Source organism: Ailuropoda melanoleuca, chromosome 17 (assembly GCF_002007445.2).
Source record: "Ailuropoda melanoleuca isolate Jingjing chromosome 17, ASM200744v2, whole genome shotgun sequence".
Lineage (NCBI taxonomy): Eukaryota > Metazoa > Chordata > Mammalia > Carnivora > Ursidae > Ailuropoda > Ailuropoda melanoleuca.
Window position 1 is genome coordinate 11,860,945 of NC_048234.1, and position 22,399 is coordinate 11,883,343.

At 49.5% G+C, this 22,399-nt stretch overlaps 1 protein-coding gene across 1 annotated transcript; it reads right to left on the reverse strand.

Annotated features, from left to right (window-relative positions):
- Window positions 1–24: 24 nt before the first annotated feature.
- GID4 (GID complex subunit 4 homolog) lies at window positions 25–22,392 on the reverse strand. The gene is made up of 6 exons (XM_034646652.1): window positions 21,949–22,392; window positions 16,280–16,339; window positions 10,008–10,115; window positions 4,629–4,730; window positions 2,899–3,029; window positions 25–138 (listed from the first exon to the last, which is right to left on the reverse strand). The coding sequence occupies exons 1-6, from the start codon at window positions 22,135–22,137 to the stop codon at window positions 75–77; spliced, it is 654 nt and encodes a 217-aa protein (XP_034502543.1). The 5' UTR covers window positions 22,138–22,392; the 3' UTR covers window positions 25–74.
- Window positions 22,393–22,399: the final 7 nt, after the last annotated feature.

The following is a 22,399-nucleotide window of genomic DNA, read 5'->3' on the forward strand; positions in this document are numbered from 1 at the left end:
GCAAAGTTCTTTTTTTCCTTTTTCTTTTTTTTTTGCCAAGTTCAGTTTTATTTGGTTCCTGCTCTGAACCACTGTCACCGGAATTCGTAGATGGGTGCGCTGTGTTCAGGAACATGAGTTAGATTGAGCGACTGATACCTGCAGTGCGGGAAGAGAGAGAAACGGGAGGCGGTCTAAGCAGCCTGAAAACCAAACGGGTGCGGAACACCCTCCCCCCGCCCGGAGCGCCCGGCGAGCCCCCGGCTGGAACCGAACGCGGGTGCGCCGCAGACGTCAGCTGCACCACGTTTGGTTCTCTTGCTGTTTCTTTGGTTAATCCTCCTGAGCTCTGCACGAGAGGAGCTGCTTTCAGGCCTCGTGCTCTGACCATGAAGCGGTTATGCTACGACTTATGAAAGGTGAGGCAGCGGACGCTCGGGGAGAAGACGCGGACCGAAGCCCCCAGCCCCGGGCCTCCTCCTCACCCTCCACTCTGCCTCGCTCCGTTCTCCTCTGGGAACGGCAGGCTGGAACACCCTCAGGACTTCACGGGGAGCACAGGCACACCCCACTTCTCAGGGAAGACAGAGACTTCCCAGCTAACCGCGAAGCTTATGTTATTACCATTCACATTCATGTTCTGGCCTCCCTAGACACGGCTACGAGGCTTTGAGACCATCAGAGTTCTGACGTGCTTGTTTTTGCCCCGTTGGTAGGTGCTCTGACGAGGTAAGCAGATGAAGGAGAAACAGAGGCTGGGACATCCACACAAGGGGATGATAACCCCTGGGGACAATCAAAGTTGATGGGGTAGATGCTAGCTCTCCCCCTACTTGTTTCATGTGGGAGTGAGGCGCAGCATGGGAAAAAGCTGTTAATTTCTCACCCAAAATCAATCAATCAATCAATCAATCAATCAAAAAAAGATCCTGCATTAGCCATGAGAATATGCAAATCAAAACCACGAAACCCCACTTCATACCCACTCGGGAAGCTATAACTATAAAGACATCATAACAAGTGTTGGGGAGGATGTGGAGAAACTGGAGCCCTGGTGCGGCACACACTTTGGCGGTTCCTTAAAAAGTCAGAGAATGACCATACGACCCAACAGGCCCACTCCCAGGTATATGCCCGAAGGAACTGAAAGCAGAGACTCAAACACATACTTTTACACTCAGCAGCATTAGTCACAATAGGCAGAGGGTGCAATAACCCACCAAATGATGACCGGATAAATGAAATGTAGCACAGGAGTCCCCCCTTATCTGTGGGGGTACGTTCAAGTACCCCCAGTGCATGCCAAAAACCGTGCATACTACCGAACCCTATATACACTGCTCTTGCCTGTACGTAAACCTATGATAAAGTACAAATTATAAGTTAGGCACAGGAAGAGATGAACAACAATAACTAATCATAAAATAGGACAGTTATGACAATATTCGGCAATAGAAGTTATGTGAATGTGGTCTCCCCTCAAAATACCTTCTCGTGCTGTAGTCATCCTTCCTGTTGTGAGGATGTGAGGTGGGAATGTGCCTGCGTGAGACGAGGAGAGGTGAGTGACGTAGGCCTGTGACTGAGCGTTAGGCTACCACTGACTACCATCTGCTTCTAGACTACGGCTGACCGTGGATAACTGGAACCGCGGAAAGCAAAACCGCAGATAAGGAGGGGCTGCTGCATATCCACGCCACGGAAAATTACTCAGCAATAAAAACGAAGGGCTGCCCCAGGCTGCCCCAAGGCCGAACCTTCCGAGCGTTTGGCTGAGTGCAAAAAGCCTGACACAAAGGCCGCTTCGCAGTGTGTGGTTCCCTTTCCAGAAAATGTCCAGAATAAGCACATCTGTATAGAAAGTCGGTTAGTGGCTGCCTCGGGCAAGGAGGGGATGGGGACCTGGGGCTGAGGGCTAAGGGGTATGGGGTTTCTTGTGGTGATGATGGGAGCATTTTAAAATTGATTGGGGTGACGGCCGCACAGCCATGAATATTCAGGATGACCGGATTGTATGCTTTCAATGAGCAAACTGTATGGGATGTGAATTCTCTCGATAAAGCTACTGCTTAAAAAAGGATATAACCGGTTTTAAAAACTCCTTTGAAAACAGAGCAATTACTGACACCCTGGTAACTGCGGCTCTCAGGGGAGCAGAGACTGCACTGAGCCCAAGGGCATTTATTTGCAGGTATCATTCTGCTGCCACTGAACGAGGAACTTGAGGCCATCCAGGAAAGCATCACTCGCAAATCACAGAAGTGTGCAAAACGTGGATGGGAATACGGTGCTTCTATATTCGGAAAGGAAATCAGGTGCTTTGGGATAGGGCTCCGTCTTCAGGTACAGCAAGGTACTCGAAGCAGCAGCGACGGGGCAGGAGAGTCCCCAGAAAGGTGACAAAAGCTAGCGCTTGAGGTGGCACTCCGTCCTTCACCTCCAATGAAACACAGGGCAGGACCGCCAGCTCCCACGGGGGCCCCTCGGTCACCAGACTGCGAGCAAGCGCGCGTGGGGCCGGCATCTAAGGAATGTGACCACAAAATCGGAAAGGCTGCTAACAGCGAAACTCACCCTGCCCAGCACTGGAGCTTACGTGTTAGTTAATTTGGGAGGAAACACAAGAGCAGCCGAGGTTGGGAGAAACACCGCTGATAATACAGAACTGCTGGAAAGCTTTGAGCTGTGAGTTCCTTTACCGAGCACTTGGGTTTCATCTTACTTATTCTGCTCTGTGGTTAGGGAGAGGAGCCCTCTATGGGCAACCGAGATCATTCAAAGAGGCCCTCCCCATGCAGACAGAGCACAAAAGCTACGCAGACAGGTGGGGGGGGTCTTCTTTTGGATTTGGCAAGCGAAGGGAGAGCCCGGGGGGGGGGACGGCAGCAAGCCGCCCCCTTCGCCTGTGGGGTGCCTTACCATTCTGAACTCCTATGGTAATAGTAGCCCTCTATGGAGGCTGCCGACTTCTGGAAGCAGATGTAATAGAATCCAGCAAAGGAAGCCCCGCTGATGTCTTTGATCGTGTGGTCCGGGACCAGGAACTGTTCCTGCACACAGACGGAGGAGGTCAGGAACAGACAGCGTGCTCCAGCCACGTCTGGGGCTCCCCGTTAGCCTTCAGGTGGTTCTAGGGTTCCCGTGTCACATGGTCTTGCCCAGACTTGCTGGACGAAGGCAGACATCTGCGTTTCAACCCGATCTGTCCATAGCATTCTAGATACTAACACAGCAGCCTGTGTCTCGAGCTCACCAAGATCAGCAATGAAGAGAAGGTTCTATGGTGCACGTATCTCGAAAATGAATCGATGCCTACCTACCTTTCGGAGCCCACAGACAGAATGACCTGGGAAGAGGAAGTTTCTGCAGCACCCTAGGACCTGGTGGTAGGTTCCTGATTACCTCTGCATTCTGAGGGCAGGCCAGTGACCACTTGCCCCCGTAACAGCCCCTCAAAAAGCTCGACACCCCATCTACAACCATCAGAATGGCTCTATTCTTGCTTGGGCACCTTGGGAAGAGGCGAGCTTGTGATCTCTGGCTACCTACAGCCAAGCTGAAAGGCCACATCCGGGCACCTACTCTCCCAGCGAGATGAGGTCAGTGGTCTCAGGGACCCAAGAGATCTACTGAAAGCCCATAGTGAGTCACACTGAGAAGGTCTTTGGAGACCAAACAACTCCGCTGCTTTTTGTTTTTTGTTTTTGTTTTTTTTAAGACACTCTCTATCCTTCTCCTCAACTTCTGAAATGGTAGATTTTTAAAATTAATTTTAAAATTAGAACCTTGCAAGATACTTCCTTTAGGGCTTTATTAGCTGGCATGTTTCCCACTGGACAGCAAGCTGGCCAGGGCGGACTCAGCTTTTACCCTGTGTACCTGGCCAGTGTCTATGCGAAAAGTGACGACCCCCGCCCCCCTCCCCAAATTATTAGCTTACAAACTGAATAACTACTCTAAATGATTCGCCTGTATGAAAGCTGGCAAGATTTCAAGATAAAACAGCTTTTTCCTGCAGATTGGGGACCAGGGGTTGGAAGTGGGTGTCCGTTCACGAAGTGATTTCACAGACCCCCTTCACAATTTTGCTAGCCTGTGGCTGGAACACGGTAAATACCAGGCTATCAAAAGACGGAACACAAAAGACTTGTCAGCCCCAAGCCAATCTCTCCAGTCCAGCCAGATGGAGTTCTCTGAGGGCTGGTGAGTGGAAAACCCAAATTCCATTCCTGGTCCCTCATTTCCTGCCGGAGGGAACCAGACCAGCTGAGACCGCAGCCTGGCTAGGACGTGGTGAGGGAACAGTCTCTTGCACGGGTTCTCGGCTCAGAGTAGGAAATGATGGGGACTGACTTTGGTGCTCCCCTGAGTCCACAGAACACCGGGGGTGACTCAACCTGGACAGTCAAACGTGCTGAGGGCGACCACTGCCACCCCCCAGCCACGAATTCATCTGTGAACCACCAAACGGTGTCACCAAAGACAAACCGGCTGGCATGGCAGCAGCTGGCTAGTGGGGCCTGGAGCCGTGCCCGCTTTTTAAAAGCGTGTAAAGGCACTACAAGGAGACAAGCCGTAATGAGCACGGGACCCGGGGAGCAGAGGGGGCACTGCATACAACACAGGCTCTGGCTGGGCTGGGACCTTACCTTCCACCTCATGAAGACATAATCCCCATTCTTCAGCTCTTCATAATCAAAGTCATCTGAATTAAATGATTTTGCATACTGATAAAAAGCCAGAAACTTGCCCTGAAAACAAACAAAGGAGAATGAGGACTGATGGACGGAGGGGGAGGCTGGTGTCAGAAATGCCCTCTGCACCCAGCGGTGAGCACCTTTGCAAAGGTATGACAGCTGCTGGGTACGGCCCACAGGAGTAGCAAAGGCTGAGGACCGGGGACGGGAGCCTGAGGTCCCCAGCAGTGAACCTGCGCCTGGCCTCCAGCCGAGGTACCATGGGGCATCGCCCGCCTAGCTAATGGGGTCCAGGGAAAGGCCCCGAGTTGGGAATGGATGCGATTCCGACGGCCTTTCCCTCAGGGCACCTTGCCACAAGCAAACCCAGGAATGATTAGGGAGAAGATCTCTGTAAGTGAGTCACCACGAGCCATGCAGAACAACTTAAAACCAGTACGTCACCCTGAAGAGATAGAGGGCTTTACTAAAGCGGGGCCCTCTGACCCAGGAGCGTGGCTTGGGGCCAGCTAGTGAAGCAGAGAGAGGAAGTGGGTAATATATGATTAAGTCCTTTCTAAAAAGGAGACCAGAAATAGGTTATAAAACTGTGTCTCATGATCCTATTTTTGTAAAAAAAAAAAAAAAAAGAAAAGAAAAGAAAAGAAAGAAAGATAGAAAGAAAGAAAGACAGAAAAAAGGTTAATACCTGTTTTAACTTCGGGTATTATTATGGATGATTTCTTTCCTTTTGCTTTTCTGTTTACTCAAATATTTAAAAATAAATATACATTCATCTTATAAAAATAAATAAAATTTAAGATAAAGAAGTAGTAACTCATAGAATTTGTCACACATATATTTGTATTTTAAGTGGATTAAGTATATGGAACCTTGACTTCAGGGTACCACCGTGATACCAAGTTTAAATATCACTCAGGTAAACTAGAGGGTGAAAAGCAACGTCTCTCATTGCAATTTACAGGCAGTCCTGGTTTTACTGCATTTCACTTTATTGCTCTTTGCAGATATTGCGCTTTTTAAAAAGATTTATTTATTTATTTGGGGGGGGCAGAGGGAGAGGGAGAGAGAAACTCAAGCAGACTCCACGCTGAGCATGGAACCCAATGTGGGGCTCGATCTCATGGCCCTGAAATCATGACCTGAGCCGAAACTAAGCGTTGGATGCTTAACCAACTAAGCCACCCAGGTGCCCCCAGAGAGTGCATTTTTTAATAAATTGAAGGTTCATGGCAACCTTGTGTTGAGTAAGTCAATTAGCACAAGTTTTCCAACAGCATTTGCTCACTTCATGTCTCCGTGTCACATTTTGGTAAACCTTGCAACATTTCAAACCTTCTCATTATTCATATCTGTTATATTGATCTGTGATCGGTGATCTTTGATGTTACTAATGCAACTATTTTGGGGCGCCACAAACTGCCCCCATAGAAGATAGCAAACTTCATTGATAAATGTTGTGTGTGTTCTGACTGCTCCGCTGACTGGCCATTCCCCCATCTGTCTCCCTCTCCTTAGGCCTCCCTCTTCCCTGAGACACAACAATACTGAAATGAGGCCAATTAATAACCCCACGGTGGCCTTGCCGTGTTCAAGTGAAAGGAAGAGTCACATATCTGTCAGTTTATATCAAAGGCTAGAAAGGACTGAACTTGGTGAGGAGGGCGTCTCAGAAGCTGAGCCAGGCTGAGGGCTGGGCCTCTGGCACCAGTGAGCCAAGCTGTGAACGCAGAGAAAAAGCTCTTGAAGGACACAAGAGGTGCCACTCCAGTGAACACACGAATGGTAACAAAGCAGGCTTTGACGTGGAGAAAGGGTGAGTCGTCTGGAGAGAAGGTCGAACCAGCCCCAACATTCCCTTGAGCCAAAGCCTAACCCAGAGCAAGGCCCTGATGCTCTTTAATTCTGTGAAGGCTGAGAGGTGAGGAAGCTGTGGGAGAAAAGTCTGAAGTCAGCAGAGGTTGGTTCAGGAGCTTTAAGGAAAGAAGCCGTCTCTATAACACAAATGTGCAGGGCGAAGCAGCAAGGGCTGACATAGAAGCTGCAGCAAGTTCTCTGGAAGATTCTAGATCTTCATGAAGATAATACGCTACACTGAACAAAGACGCCATCCAGAACTTCCATAGCTAGAGAGGAGCAGTCAACTCCTGGCTTCATAGGACAGGCTGACGCTCTTGCTAGGGGCTCGTGCAGCTGATGGCTTTATGCTGAAGTCAGCGCTCACTGGCCACTCCCGAAATCCTAGGGCCCTTAAGAATTACGTTAGATCTGGGGCGCCTGGGTGGCACAGCGGTTAAGCGTCTGCCTTTGGCTCAGGGCGTGATCCCGGCGTTATGGGATCGAGCCCCACATCGGGCTCCTCTGCTGTGAGCCTGCTTCTTCCTCTCCCACTCCCCCTGCTTGTGTCCCCTCTCTCGCTGGCTGTCTCTATCTCTGTCAAATAAATAAATAAAATCTTTAAAAAAAAAAAAAAAAGAATTACGTTAGATCTACTCTGCCTGTGCTCTATCAACGGAACAAAGCCTGGATGACGGCACATCGGTCTACAGCATAATTTACTGAATATTTAAAGCCCAACATTGAGACTTAATTCTCAGGAAAAAAGATTCCTTTCAAAATATTATTGTTCATTAACAATGCACCTGGTCATCCAAGAGCTCCGATGGAGACGGACGGGGAGGTTTACGTTGTTTATATTGTTATATTCCATTCTGCAGGCTGTGGATCAAGGAGTCATTTTAACTTTCAAGCCTTCTTATTTAAGAAATACATTTCATAAGACTATAGCTGCCACAGATAGTGATTCCTCTGATGGATCTGGACAAAGTAAACTGAAAAGACCTTCTGGAAAGGATTCACCATTCTAGATGCCATTAAGAACCTTTGCGACTCATGGGAAGAGGTCAAAATATCTACATGAACAGGAGTCTGGAAGAAGTTGGTTCCCACCCTATGGATGACTTCGGGGGGTTCGAAACTTCAGTGGAGGAAGTCGCTGAAGATGTGGTGGAAACAGCAAGAGAACTAGAACACGGGACTGAACGGCTGCAATCTCATGCTAAAACTTGAATGGATGAGGAGTTGCTTCTCACGGATGGGCCACGAACGTGGTTTCCTGAGATAAAATCAACTCCTGGGAAGATGCTGTGAAGACTGTTGAAATGACAACAAAGGATTTAGAATATCACGTGAACTTAGTTGGTAAAGCAGACGCAGGGTTTGAGAGGACGGACTCCAGTTTGGAAAGAAGTTCCCCTGGGGCCAAAATGCTATCACACAGCATCCCGTGCCACAGAGCAATCGTCTGTGAAAGAAAGAGTCAGTCAGTGTGCTCAACTTCACTGCTGTCTTACTTTGAGAAACTGCCACCGTCACCCGGACCCTCGGCAACCATCGACTTGAGGCAAGACCCTCCGCCAGCAAAAAGATTAGGATTTGCCGAAAGCTTAGAGGATGGTGAGCATTTTTTAGTAATAAAGTTTTTAAAAATTAAGGTGTGTACATTGTTGGTTTAGACCCAATGCTATCGTACTTTTCACAGACTACAGTATTGCATAAACGTTAAGTTTTATACGCACTGGGAAACCAAAAAAATTCATTTGACTCACTGTATTGCAATATTCACGTTATTGCGATGGTCTGGAACGGAACCCGCAATATCTCCGGGGCTTGCCTGTGTCAGGCAGTGTGAGTCCCTGACAAGCAGGGATCCCCCATGGGGTTCTGGGACTCCGGAGTGGGCTGGGAAAGTTATGGGAAACTGAGTACTGCAAAGGTGACCGGACTGCTGGGTGAGGAAGGGCCCAGAGGCCGAGCTCCTCATGCTACCATATCAAGGGTGGCCTTGTTTTTTCCCCGTCACTCAAAATATTTCAATTCGGCCTAACAAAGGAGAACCAGACATTCTCCCGTGTTCTAATGGAAGCCTGGATCATTAACACTTGGCTTCCAGGTATTTAATTTGCAGCGGACCTAGCTTAGAATTGACTTTTCATTGAGTCTGAAAGACCTTGCTTTTTTGCAGAACCAATTTGAGATGGAAAACAAAGATGGATGGGAGACAGGATGTGGTTCAGTACAAGGATGAGCTTTCCCACTGGAGCCGTCCAAGAGAGAAAGGAGCCATCCTGGGGGCGTCGGGCAGCAGGGAAGAGCCGGCATCAGGCAGGGTGGGACCAGATGGCAGTGGCGAGCCCTCCAACTCCGCTCCATCGCACCGGCACCACCTGGCACCACTCGGGCTCCCCAGCTGAGCAGCCTAAGAGACTCGGATCTTGTTCATTCCCTCGTGTTGTACACACACGAATGACTGACTTTCAGTGTCTATCTGCGACAACAGGCAAAACATGCAGCTTACAAAAAATGGTTTTAAAGGCTCAAGTTCAAATTTGATTGTAACTCAGCATCTGAAAGATGTTCCTTTCCTATCTCAAGTAGGAAACATTAAAAAGCAAAGCAGCTAATTTACAGTGAGGTTAACTAGGACAAGGGTCTGTGGTCAGAAGCCCTCTTCAAGGACTATTGTGCCAGAACCAAGAGAGAGCTTCAACAGCCAGGTGAGAAGGGCAGTGGAAGCACGAGGAGTTCTAGAGTCTTCATTACTGACGCAATCACTTCTGGTGGGTTTAGAGGGTGAACACATTGGACTTCCTCAGTGTTAAACCAAAATTCACCGGGGCCCCTGGCTGGCTCAGTCAGTGAAGCGTGCGGCTCTTGATCTCCGGGCTGTAGGTTCGAGCCCCACATTGGGTGCATAGATTACTTAAAGATAAAATCTTTAAAAAACTAAAAAATAGAAAAAAAAAAACCCCGAAAACCAAAATTCATCATCTCCATGGTCAACTAAGCCAGAAGGCTATTATGACAGGTGGAGAAACGGATTTTTGAAGACAAAAACTTGCGTGAAAGCCAATGAAAAGACTTGAGGATGGTGACTCGAAGTTGTCTCACAGCGCTCACTACTGGTGACTGAGAACACACCCCACACTCGACAGTTAAAAGTTGGGGGACTGGAGTTTTCAGTGGTATCCTGATGACACTGAACTTGAGACCGTGCGTGTCGGTCTGGAGCTGGGTGAGGACCCCCCCCCCAACCTGCCTGTGGCTCTCCCCACACGGAGAGCTTTCTAGAAACTGCATCTCCACCTCACGCCAACCCTGAAGATAGCGGCCAAGGCTGTATGTTTCACAGGGCTCCCCCATGTAGAGGAGATGAGAAGAACAGTGGACGGGTGGAGAGGACCGGGGACAGGGATAAGACCCCGAGAGCGAAGTTCCTTGGTTTTCTACCAGCGCCTGGGTGGGCCCGGAGCAGACCAAACATCTACTCACCCAGTGTTTCCGATCAACGTCTTCGTCTGCGTCCCACTTCCGTGTTAAGAAAGGGTGTTTTTTGCTGATTATTTCTCCTTCAAAGAAGGTCGTAAGGGTTGGATACTCCTATGGTAAAAACGCAAATATCAAAATAAGATGTCGAACGGGAGTTTTTACCTTTCCCAAAGGAAAAATCAACCTGGCTTTAACTTCTTCCCAGGACTTGGAAAAAAAATGATCGCACTGCGAAGCAATGACCCAAACTGAGTCAGGTCCAGAGATCTGCCAATGGCTGGCTGCAGAGTCAACGTGGATTGAAGGTTCCCAGAGTCTCCCGGACGTTATGGAGGTTGCCGGAAACAGAGAACACTTCTTCGACTCCACATGTTACGTACTGAACGCTCAGAAAGAATTTGGACAAGTAAATTCTGAGTATTCTAGGATACGAAGCAGACGGTAACTAAGTAGATTTTCCTTTCCAATAAAACACCGAAACAGGCTCCCAAATCACAGCGACAGCTAAGTCTCCCTCACGCCACGGCCCGGTCCCCCGTTCTCAAACCATCTCAGTCACTTGTCTCTTTTGTGCCCATGCTTCAGGTTTCGGCGGGGGGGGGGGTGGTGGTGGTGTTGTTGTTGTTTGTTTTTTGCAGAATACCTTGGTATATTAGGGTACACTGAATTTTATCATATGAACTAAGGCCATCTACACTAGGGAAGATATATGTAAATCACGTCTGTGATGGAAAGTCACAACAACAGAAACAAATACCACGGGGAAAAAAAATAAGCTGTCATCCTAACTGGGTGCTTAGAATACTCTTGTCAACTTTATTTGTTATTTGTTCACCTGCTAATAAGGAGGCGCCAAAGATTTTGAAAACAAACTAATGGAAAAGGGGCGCCTGGGTGGCTCAGTTGTTAAGCATCTGCCTTCGGCTCAGGTCATGATCCCAGGGTCCTGGGATCGAGCCCCGCATCAGGCTCCCTGCTCGGTGGGAAGCTGCTTCTCCCTCTCCCACTCCCTCTGCTTCTGTTCCCTCTCTTGCTCTCTCTCTGCCAAATAAATAAATAAAATCTTAAAAAAAAAAAAAAAAACGAAACTAGTGGAAGAAAAAGTTAACACTGTAAGAAGTCTACCATTTCTGTGCATTTGTAAAAAAGCAACCAATTGACCGACCGACCAGACAACCCCTGAGCCTAGCCTGCCAGCCCCTGGTGTTTCTTGGAAGTGCGGTCATGATGTTCACTGGCCTGACAAACCGTGGATTACAGTCCTAACGATCCTGGGACCCCAGAGGTCCCCCTTTCTTCTTCAGACCCTAGGTAGGCCCCTTAGGCTGCATCAAACATCTACACGTGTTTAAAATACACCTGTTCCAATGGCTTTGCTACGTCTCTCAGCTTGACCTGCCACGTAGCTGGGGACGCTGCTAGCAGATACCACTACGCTGGGTCAGCGGCTCCCAGGAAACAGCACAGCCACGGACACCAGAGTGGACTGGAGGGGCCTGCGTTACTACATGCCACCGAGGCCGTCTATGGTCTCGACGGCGAGCTCTGAAATATACAGCACCCTCGCCAAAACACACCCCTCCCCCCAACTCAGGGCCTGGGTTCCTCAGACAGACACTTATATATTCAGAGTGAAGAAATTAAAGGGGAGATTTCCTAAAGGGAACCCTGATTTTAAAGGTATAAACTAGGGGCGTCTGGCTGGCTCAGTTGGTAGAACATGTGACTCTTGATCTCAGGGTCATGAGATCGAGCCCCACTTTGGGTGTAGAGATCACTTAAAATCTTAAAAAAATAATGAACTAGGCGCACCTGGGTGGCCCAGTTGGTTAAGCATCTACCTTCAGCTCAGGTCAGGTTGAACCCCCGCGTCGGGCTCCCTGGTCAGCGTGGAGTCGGCTTCTTCCTCTTTCTCTATCCCTCCCCCTGTTCAGGCTCTTTCTCTCAAATAAACAGATAAAATCTTTTAAAAAATAAATAAAATAAAATAAAGGTATAAACTAAATTATGCTCATCTGTTTTAGGAAGAACTACTAAGGGAGAAAGTTCTGTATCAGTGAGTATCTGACTTCAGATTTTTTTTTTTAAGGTTTTATTTATTTGAAAGAGAGACCGAGAGCAAGGGCAGGGGGAGGGGCACAGGGAGAGGGAGAAGCAGACCCCCCCACTCAGCCGAGAGCCTGGCACGGGGCTCGATCCCAGGACCCTGGGATCATGACCTGAGCCGAAGGCAGACGCCCAACCGACTGAGCCACCCAGGCACCCCTGACTTGAGATTTTAAATGGAAAGCTATACGTATCGATTTTCTGAGGTTTGAGCTTTAACACTTTTTTTTTAAACTTCCACAAAAAAGAGAGAAAAGAAGAAAACGGTAAAGTGGTCCTCTTGCAATACAAAGAAAATACTTATGGTTCAAATCGCTAGTTTGCCGAACGAATGGATTCTGCACTAAAAATGTTTCAGGCAATACATCAGAGTGACTGCAAGGTACCCCCAAGCTCTGAGAATTAAAATGAAATAAATACTGCCTGATGAATGACAGTCAACAGGTACAGAAGCTACCAAAAAGATGAACTATCTCTCAGGGCAGGACCAGGAAATTCAAGCACTTGACTACAGCCAGACTGGCGGTAATTTTTAGAGCCAAAGGAAAAACTCTGTAGGAGGGACATCAAGAAAACAAGTGAGAGAGGAAAAGCTGAAGCCAGCAAGCCCCCACCCGCAAAGCAGGCAAGGGCTTCCTCCAGTGGGTCTCGCTGCTGTTGGGCACTTAGGCTGTCCAAACCACTCCCCACACGGATTCCAGGCCCACCGAAAACTCTCTGGTGATGGGTCTGTCTTTCCATGTAGACCCACCTTCTGGGGGATTAATGCCCAATTGGCTACTACGTCAGAGGGAACTTCTGGAACATGCATGTACCTCATTTTAGAAATGAGTAAACGAGCACTCTTATGTATACATCAGTCTCAGTGAGTTTGGTTAGTGGGACCTATCTCCTTGATTCAGACAAGTCTAGCCCAACCTGAGCAGAAGCTTCCAAATCTGTCTAGTGAGTGAGTGGAGGGCCTGGCCATGACTCCCCGAAGGCTGGGCTCCTAGGCCCTGTGCCAGCCTCGGGGCCTCCCTAGAAATGTCCCTTCTCTCCACTGGTGGCTGGCTCAGAATTGCAATGAAAATGCTACCTGACACCCATTCTTCACAATTCTGGGATTTCATTTCCAGAAGGCACGTAACCTTTTTAAAAACGGTGCTCGTTTGTGAATGTGAGGTAGCTAACAGACAAATTACCTCCGATTTAACAGTTCATTTTCTATATTGTATGCACGAGGAAGACTAGGGCTCAAACCCAATCATTTAGGGGCGCCTGGGTGGCACAGCGGTTAAGTGTCTGCCTTCGGCTCAGGGCGTGATCCCGGCGTTGTGGGATCGAGCCCCGCATCGATCTCCTCCGTTATGAGCCTGCTTCTTCCTCTCCCACTCCCCCTACTTGTGTTCCCTCTCTCGCTGGCTGTCTCTATCTCTGTCAAATAAATAAAAAAATAAAATAAATAAAAATAAATAAATAAAAATCTTTAAAAAAAAAACAAAAAACAAAAAAAAACCCAATCATTTAAGTGATTTCATTAAAATAAATCACATATGTGATCTTTTCACAACTATTAATGGAAAAGCAAACAAACCCGAACAGCTGTTATTTTAGAATACAGGTAATAAACTCATTCAGAGCATCCTCACCTTTTTTGGCATTTCAGGGATTATGTACAGTGACCACATATCGGATTTAGAATTTAAAGACTTTATTTATTTGACAGAGAGCGAGCAAGCGAGAGGGGGAGAGAGAGAGAGAGAAGCAGGCTCCCCGCTGAGGATCCCAGGGCCCTGAGATCATGACCTGAGCTGAAAGAAGACACTTAACCGACTGAGCCACCCAGACGCCCCTGTTTAGAATTTAAACAGTGTCGAAGACAGTTGTTCAGTGCCGCGACTGCACTAAAAGCCAACGAACTGTACATCTGAAATGGGCAGATGGTACGGTAGGTCAGCTGTCTCAGGACAGCTACTAAAAAAGGTGGTTAAGAACGATAAAATTCAAAGACTCCCGAGGCGTGCGCAGGCCCCAGGCAGCTCGGAACCACAGCGGCCTTCCTGTGACTGAACGCGCCGTCAGGGCATACCCGTGCCCGGGGCTCCCGGAGGAGCAGGCCAGTCTGGGGCGGCCGCGAGCACGTGTGAGGCCGCTCTGTGTGCACGCAGGAAGGACTGGCCGGGAGGGTGGTCTCTTCCCTCCGGTCACGAGCCTGAGTGCCCCCCGCCCCGGGGCAGCCCCAGGGAAGGGCCAGGCCAGCACCCCCTGCTCAGGGAACCTGGCCGCCTGCAATGCAGGGGCGCTTCCCGCTGTCAGGGTGACTTGCTCCTGACGGAAACCTCACAGAAGTTCTAGACATTTCGCGATTCTTCATGCTACTTGCCGTTTCCGTGCAGCTCCCTATGACCCGAGCAGCTGGTTTTGGGGTCAGTGGTAGCATTGCACGTGACACGGTCTGCTGGTTTCCTCACGAAGCTGCATGTTTATGTTCCGCACTCAGCAGACGCATCTGGCTGCCTATGGCCGGAGCACATTTTGTGCATCCCCTACCGTATTTAGGGGGGTCCGAGGTACCACAGGCACCTCATTTACAGGTGCTGGATCTAGGTTTCCACCGTAAGTTCAAAGGCTGGAATCCTTCGGTCTGTTCCCATTTTCTTTTCTTTTTTTTTTTTTTTTAAAGATTTTATTTATTTATTTAACAGAGATAGAGACAGCCAGCGAGAGAGAACACAAGCAGGGGGAGTGGGAGAGGAAGAAGCAGGCTCCCAGCGGAGGAGCCTGATGTGGGGCTCGATCCCACAACGCCGGGATCACGCCCTGAGCTGAAGGCAGACACTTAACAACTGTGCCACCCAGGCGCCCCTGCTCCCATTTTCTACCCCTGCTCTACGTGATAAGCTTCCAGAGGCGAGGAACAGGNAACTGTGCCACCCAGGCGCCCCTGCTCCCATTTTCTACCCCTGCTCTACGTGATAAGCTTCCAGAGGCGAGGAACAGGTTACCTTTTTCATCTCAACAACAAACTTCACAGAAAATTCTCAAACTTCTCGCAGAGAACTGGGAGAACCAGCGCGAACCAAAGAAACTGAAACAATTGTTTCAATCCGGAGGATGATCAGGGCCTTAGTTAGCATCCCTCAATTTGTATCATGTTAGAGTCGGCCTCTTGCTCTTACATTGTTTCCTCCCTGCTAGGACGAGCCCCTGGAGTAGAAGGAGCAGATCTATTTTATTTTATTTTATTTTATTTTATTTTATTTTTCTATTCTATTCTATTCTATTCTATTCTATTCTATTCTATTCTATTCTATTCTATTCTATTCTACTTATTATCCAAGTTGAGCTGACGCACACCATTATGTGGGTTTCGGGTCACTGTGGTGATTCCACAATGCTCCATGCTGTGCTGTGCTCACCACAATGGTAGCAGAGCGGGTATTTTTCATTCTCATTTTACAGATGAGGAAAGAGAAATGAAAGCTCATGGCACCAGTAAGGGGCAGAGCAGGGACGTCCCTCCGGCCCTTACCATGGCTCCGTGGAGCTGGGCCATCAAGACAGGGAGGGCTGATCAGGCCAACAGGACACGGGAGCCGGGTCAGGCCCAGGTCCTCATGGAAGAGTTAGGCGGCCAGCTCCGTCCCCTCCTTCCTCTTCCTGTTTACTCAGTAGCAGGGAAAGAAAGGATGCTCTTTTTGCTTTCCATATTCCCAGGAGTTCTGAGATTTATAAAGTTGGTTCAGAGAAAGGAAAACACGCTGCATTTCCATAGCAGCTCCTCGTGGTTAGGAACTAAATGATCACCTTTCATTGTTCCAGTGAGCTGAGGGGTTTAAGGGGTACCAAAGACCTCGGTTCTGGAAGGATTAATGCTTATCTCAGAAACCGTTACACTTATGATGATGAGTAGCCATATTCCTACTCTATTTTTTTTTTTCCACCAAAGGATTAAAAAGAAAATCAATAGTGTTGGGAACATTGTGACTTATTTATAAAGATCTGTGCATCCGTACACTTTCCAACGGGACACATCAAAACTACATGCTTTGTGTGTTTAGTACAACAACAACACTTCTCAGGGCGTGTTAATCAGGCCTCAGGGTTGAGGCTCCTGGCCCTTCACCCTGAGAACGCCGCATGTGTGGCCCACCATCTAGTTCTAGTTCATTTGAAGGCGTGCTTACCTCCGTAAGGCCTTTTATCTTCAGGTATCCACAAAGGTAAGAGTTCCCCGTGTCCACATGCTGGAAAGAAAGGACACATAGTCTTGTTACAAACTAGGAACCCCCAGGAGACCATGCGTCCTGTGGTCCCAGGCCAGGTGGGCTAAGGGAGGCCTCAAGGTTGGTGCCCGCCAAGCACGGCCAGGGCTCACTGGCCTTTGAGACCTTCGTGAGTCCTCCCTGCCCACAGGCCTGTTCAGACGAAGCAAGCTGATCCCAGGACCCTCTCAACCTCCTTCAGTGGAGCATCTTGAGACCGAAGTGTCTTTCAGGAACAGCGAGCCCGCTCAACACAGGCCTCCCGCTGGTCTCAGAAGCGCACTCCTCCCCTGTATTTACACTAAGCACAACCCTGCATTAGTTCTTCACGGAATGGGCAGCGTCTTCAAGAAAGGCATCGTATGAAGACCGCTCTGGCAAGCAATTTCAGTGATGAACCAAAATGCTGACCCCAGATCGGAATATATTATACGTGTTCACTCCGTCCGTTTCATAGACGAACGCTTGTGTTTCTCGATGAAGAGCTGGGAGGCTTAAATAAACAGGGGTAACAGGCATGGGAGATTTTGAGGCTGAGTATCCACCAATTATGGGTTGCCGAGACACTGCAGGATGCCCACCCAACAACCAATTTCCTACTTTCCCATGCTGCCAGGGCCCAGAGCCTGTTCTGGCACCCACCCTGGCCCCATTAGACTTGGTCGGTCCTGATAGATCCAAGGCAGACGCGTGCCCCTGTCCCCTGGTGAGTCATTGGTTTAGGGGTGAGTGACCCAGTTCTGACCAATCAGATATGTGTGTCAGTCTCCTGGGTGCTTCTGGGAAAGATGCTGGCTTTGAGGAGGCTCTCTGCCTCCAGCAGGACCTTCACACAGCGCCTGGGCCCATGGCAGCCATCTAGAGACCATGAGGACAAATAGGCCGGGAAATGCCAGGGAGGCAGCGGAGAAACATGGAAGGAAATGGGGCCCCTGAATGAGCCAATCTGGAACCAAGCCACCTCCAAGCTTCTTGTAATCGGAGATGCTGGGTTCACTCATTCTTTAAACTATTTTGAAGTGGGTATGGTTGCTTGCAGCTGAGTGCACCCGCACTGACACATTTCACCCAAATCTACCTAGATCGATCCTGAGCAGGCAGATTTTCAGATTTCATGATAAACTGGGCTCCCTTACAAAGTAGACCTCCGGAATGAAAGCAAACGGAAGTACAATGCTACTGCGGCACGTTGAGATTTTCATGTTACATGAGGGCTCGTTTTAAGCAACTAAGAAAGTTTTGTGGTATTTATCACATGTGGGGACTTAACTACTTTCATTTACACCATAAATCAAATAGTCAGGGAATCCTTAAAAACTGTAATGAGCACAGTCAGCCAGATGAGGTCAGCACCAAAGCCAACGGACTTCAATGAAGCCCGTTCCCACAGTTTGGTGCTGGTGACAAAGGCAGTACATGTAAAAACTGCCCAAGCATTGAAAATATCCTCAGCTGCTGGCCTTGGCGTTGGACGGGATCTAAAGGGGCTGATCTGCAATAACATGGTTCAGCAAAGAACTTTTTTTACAGGACACAGAGCTCTAACCCGAGGCCTTAAATTTCACGTATGCAGTTCTCACTGAATTCAATATAGTTTGGGGTTTCACAGCTGCTGGAAAGGGTATCAGGTGGCCAGGATACCTGCTAATAAGATTAAAAACTGAACTGGAAGTCGGCTAACATTTTGCACGGATTATCACATGCTCAAGAATCAGAATTTCAGTTTGGCCTCCGTTCAACCTTGTCTCTCTCGCATTCTGCCCAAACTCATCTTGATGACGGCTGGTGAACTCAAATACACTACAAGGCAGAGAACTTGAACCCAATGCCAGGCCAGCACCTTGATGAGAAAGATAACAAGGCAAATGTTTAGCAAGAAAGTCTCACAGCACAGCTGTGTCCAACAGCTGCTCTTTCTAGTGCCCTTTCACTCTGACCCTGGCCTTCACTTTGGTCTTGGCTCCTCCGACAGCAGAGAAGAAACAGAGTAGTTACAGTAACAACCGGAACAAGGAAGACCCAGCTGGAATCTCAGGAAGGCTTAGGGAACTCTCTAAAACTGGAATGAATGAATGAATGAATGAATGAATGAAAGAAGAGAGAGAGAGAAAGAAAAAGAAAGAAAAAAAGAAAGAAGAATTTGGGGATCAGGTTTCCCAGCTGTGTCACTTAGTTGTTGGGTAGAAGAAAGAAGGAAAGAAAGAAAGAAAGAAAGTAAAGAAAGAAAGAAAGAAAGAAAGAAAGAAAGAAAAGAAAGAAAGAAAGAAAAGAAAAGAAAGAAAAAGAAAGAATTTCAGAAAGCCCACGAAAAGATGTGCAACATCATTAGTCATCAAGGAGATTCCAATCAAAACCACAATGAGATACCACTTCACACCCACTAGCACGACTGCGATCAAAAAGATAGGCAGGGGCGCCTGGGTGGCACAGCGGTTAAGCGTCTGCCTTCGGCTCAGGGCGTGATCCCGGCGTTATGGGATCGAGCCCCACGTCAGGCTCCTCTGCTAATGAGCCTGCTTCTTCCTCTCCCACTCCCCCTGCTTGTGTTCCCTCTCTCGCTGGCTGTCTCTGTGTTAAATAAATAAATAAAATCTTAAAAAAAAAGAAAAAGATAGGCAATAAGTTGCAAGTGTCAACAAGGCTGTGGAGAAACTGGACCCTCATAGCTGCTGGTGGGAATGAAAAATGGGGTAGGCGCTCTGGAAATCAGTCTGGCAGTTCCTCAAAATGGTAAGCATGAGAGTTGCCTGAGGACCCAGCATTCCACTCCCAGGTATCTACCCAGAAGGAATGAAGATGTGTCCACAGAAAAGCTCAGACAGGAATGTTCACAGCGTTGGTACTCACAATAGCCCCAAAGGGGAAACCACCCAAATATTCACTGACTGCTCAAGGGATCAACGAAATGCTGCATATCCATACAATGGATTACTGTGCAATGATAAAAAATAACGAAGCATGGCCACATGTTATGACGTGGGCGAACCTTGAAAACATGATGCTCGGCGACAGAAGCTAGACACGAAAGGTCACACATCGTATGACTCCATGTATATGAAGAGGCCAGAATAAGCAAATCTTAGGGTAAATAAAATGAGTGGTTGCCTAGAGTTGGAGAGGGGTGATGGCTAAGGGGTGGGGTTTCTCTCTGGGGTGATGAAAGGGTGCTAAAATTAGATTGCAGCGATGCTTACCCAACTCTGTGACTATACTAAAAACTACTGACTTGTACACATTCAGGGGGTGAATTGCACGGTATATTCTAAGAAGGCTGAGTTCAAGAAACTGGTCCTGGCTGAAAAACCAGGACGACGATGGGGCAATTCACATGCCACTGACTGTCTCAATGATGGGCAAACAGGTCACTAATCCAGATGTAGGGCAGCATTCCTGGGCATGACCACGGCTCCCACCACCAGACATCCTACTGGAGTTTCTGCTCTGGGCTGCCCTGAGGCCACTCAGTCCTGTACCAACTCAACCACCACTTCTACTGGTTCAAAGGAAATGGGCACCTGACAGGACATCAGAAACAACACACCAATGACAGAAGGGGGGAGTTGCTGAAGAAACCAAAGACAACTTCTCTTTGACACTTAGCGACCCTGCCAGCAGTCCCCTACCGCATCAGAAACCACCAAATTAAACAATGGGCACAAATTGGAGATCATTCCAAACATGACCCACACCAAGGATCTCACTGCCAGAATTTTATGAAGTTGCCCTGAAAAAAGAAAGAAGAAAGTCTTTTCCCTCATACTAAATTCTCACATTTTAAGCAAAAGAGAAGAGGGATCACCACATTAGGCATATAATTATGAAGCCTGAACGAACCAGTCACAACAATTTTCCAGTTATAATAAATACCATGGCTCATGAGAGAAAGTTAAGTTTATAGACCAAAGACAGAATTAACAGGAAGATGCAGTTTTTTCCAACCGAGAAAAGATGAAACTATTGATTCCCCCAAAACAGTAAGAAAAAAGCAGCTAATGATGTTGTACTGTTAGCAGAAAGAAAATGCACCCCCATTGTCTTTCGGGTGGGAGACCTACTTGCTCAGAAGAGAGGCTGTTCAAGATTTAATATTTCTAAAGAGCCAAGGGCACATAAGGCAAAGACACATCTTAGTTTCTGTCTTCACACATGGGAGCGGTAAGGTGGCACACTAGGTCCTCAGAGTTTCTGTAAGGCCTTTCCAGGGGGTAGATGGGGGGAGGGGGACTTTGGGGAACAGCCTAGGAGGTGGGGCATCAGGCTAAGGAGAAAAGGGGCAAAGGGAGGAGGACAGTGGGTCCTGAGGCAGGCAGGGGTAGCTACACTAGAACGGTTCTTCAGGGAAGGGAGAGAAAAAGGAGTATGAACTACTGTTGATCTCTGGCTGGGCAAAAAATGTCAAGTGTGTTACTATTTGCATGAGAGGGGTGAGGTGCAGAAAAGAGCCAGAGTAGGTAAAGCTGCAGCTCCAAAGCCATCAGGGGCTGGCAGCAGGTACTTAGAAATCCAGGTCAAATAGGGGGGTGGGGGGCGGGGAGGTACACAGACAGCAAGGAAATACCGTGTGAGAAATAATACTGGGTGAGTTCGATTTCCCAGCACACGGGTATCAGAAACTGGGAGGAAGCCCTGGCTGTGTAGATAAAAGTTAAAAACACAGGAGGAGGGTCCCCTGGAGCCAAGAAGGAGGACGATGAAGGTATAGGTTGGGGAGGTATGGGTAGAGAGGCAGGGGAGACTGGGAGAGGGCTGGAGGTGGCCAGAGAATGGAGGTAGGGAGCATGAAAAGCCTAGAGCAGGAGGCCTGGGGCTGGGGGCAACTGGGTGCTGGGGCAGGAAGAGCCTCGGGCAGAGGGAGGGGGGAGAGGGGCCAGGAGGCAAGATCCCAACAGAATGGGAGGAGCTCCACCCAGCAGCACCCGGCATGTGAGTGCCTGGTCTTGAAGGAGTAAGTACCACAGGCTAGGAATCAGTTGTGGGTTGGGGGGCTCTTAGGGCTCAGGGGCTAATGGAGGGAGTGTGCTCCCAGGTCAGAGACGACGAACTAGGCTCTGCCAAGGAAGAAATCCCGGGAGGAGGGCCCCAGGGTTTGAGGATCCCTGGGAGTAAGGAAAGGGGAGGGGAGGAGGACTGTCTCAGATCTGGGATAATTTGACATGGGCCCAGCCACCGGTAGGGTCCCGAGTCAGGAGAAACCAATGGAGAGTTCTTCAGGGTCTGAGAGGGACTGGAGGGAGGGCTGATCTCGGGACGACAGGTCCTGGGGAGGAAGGACTCAGGTCTGAGGGTAGCCAGTCACGGGGGGCTTCCGGATCCCAGGCAGGCCGGTCACGGGCTTCGAGTCTGGGAGAGTGTTCAGGGTCTGCCAGGAGCTGCTCACGACAGGCTCCGGTGTAAGGGGCAGGTCAGGGTTGGGGCTTGGAGAGTGTGAGACACCAGCTGGTCAGGTCCCGGGGGGTGAAGCGCCTGGTGCAGGAGGCCCGGCGGCGAGGGCCTGGTCCGCGGCTGCGGGCTCGAGGAGCCGGGGGCGGGCACGGCCAGTGAGCGCCGCGAGGAGGCCCTCGGGCCCCGGCCCGACCCGGCCCGGCGCTCACCTGCAGCACCACCTCTACGTCGTACGAGTTCCCCTTGCTCTTCTGGTGGCCGCGGAACTTGGAGCCGCTGTAGAGCAGGCTGGTGGCCACGCCGGGCTGCTGGGTGTTGATGGGCGGCGGCGGGATGAGCGAGGCCGCGGAGGCGGCCGAGGCACCGGCCGGCGGGGGACACTCGGTGCGGACCGGCATCGCGGGGTCCCCCGGAGCCAGGGCTGGGGGGAGGGGGAGAGGAACCGCCGCCGCCGCGCGGGAGCCGAGGGGGGTGGCAGAGGGAGGGGCCGGGGCGCGCACGCGCGGGGTGGGGGCGGAGAGGGGAATACCGGCCCGCTGCCAGCGGACCAAGCGCTCCGGCTGCCACCGGGACCCCGGGACCTGCGAGCAGGGCCTCCCTGTCCTGAGCTGAGTCCCCCTCCCCACTTGCCCTCGCACACACACCACCCTTTCGATTGGC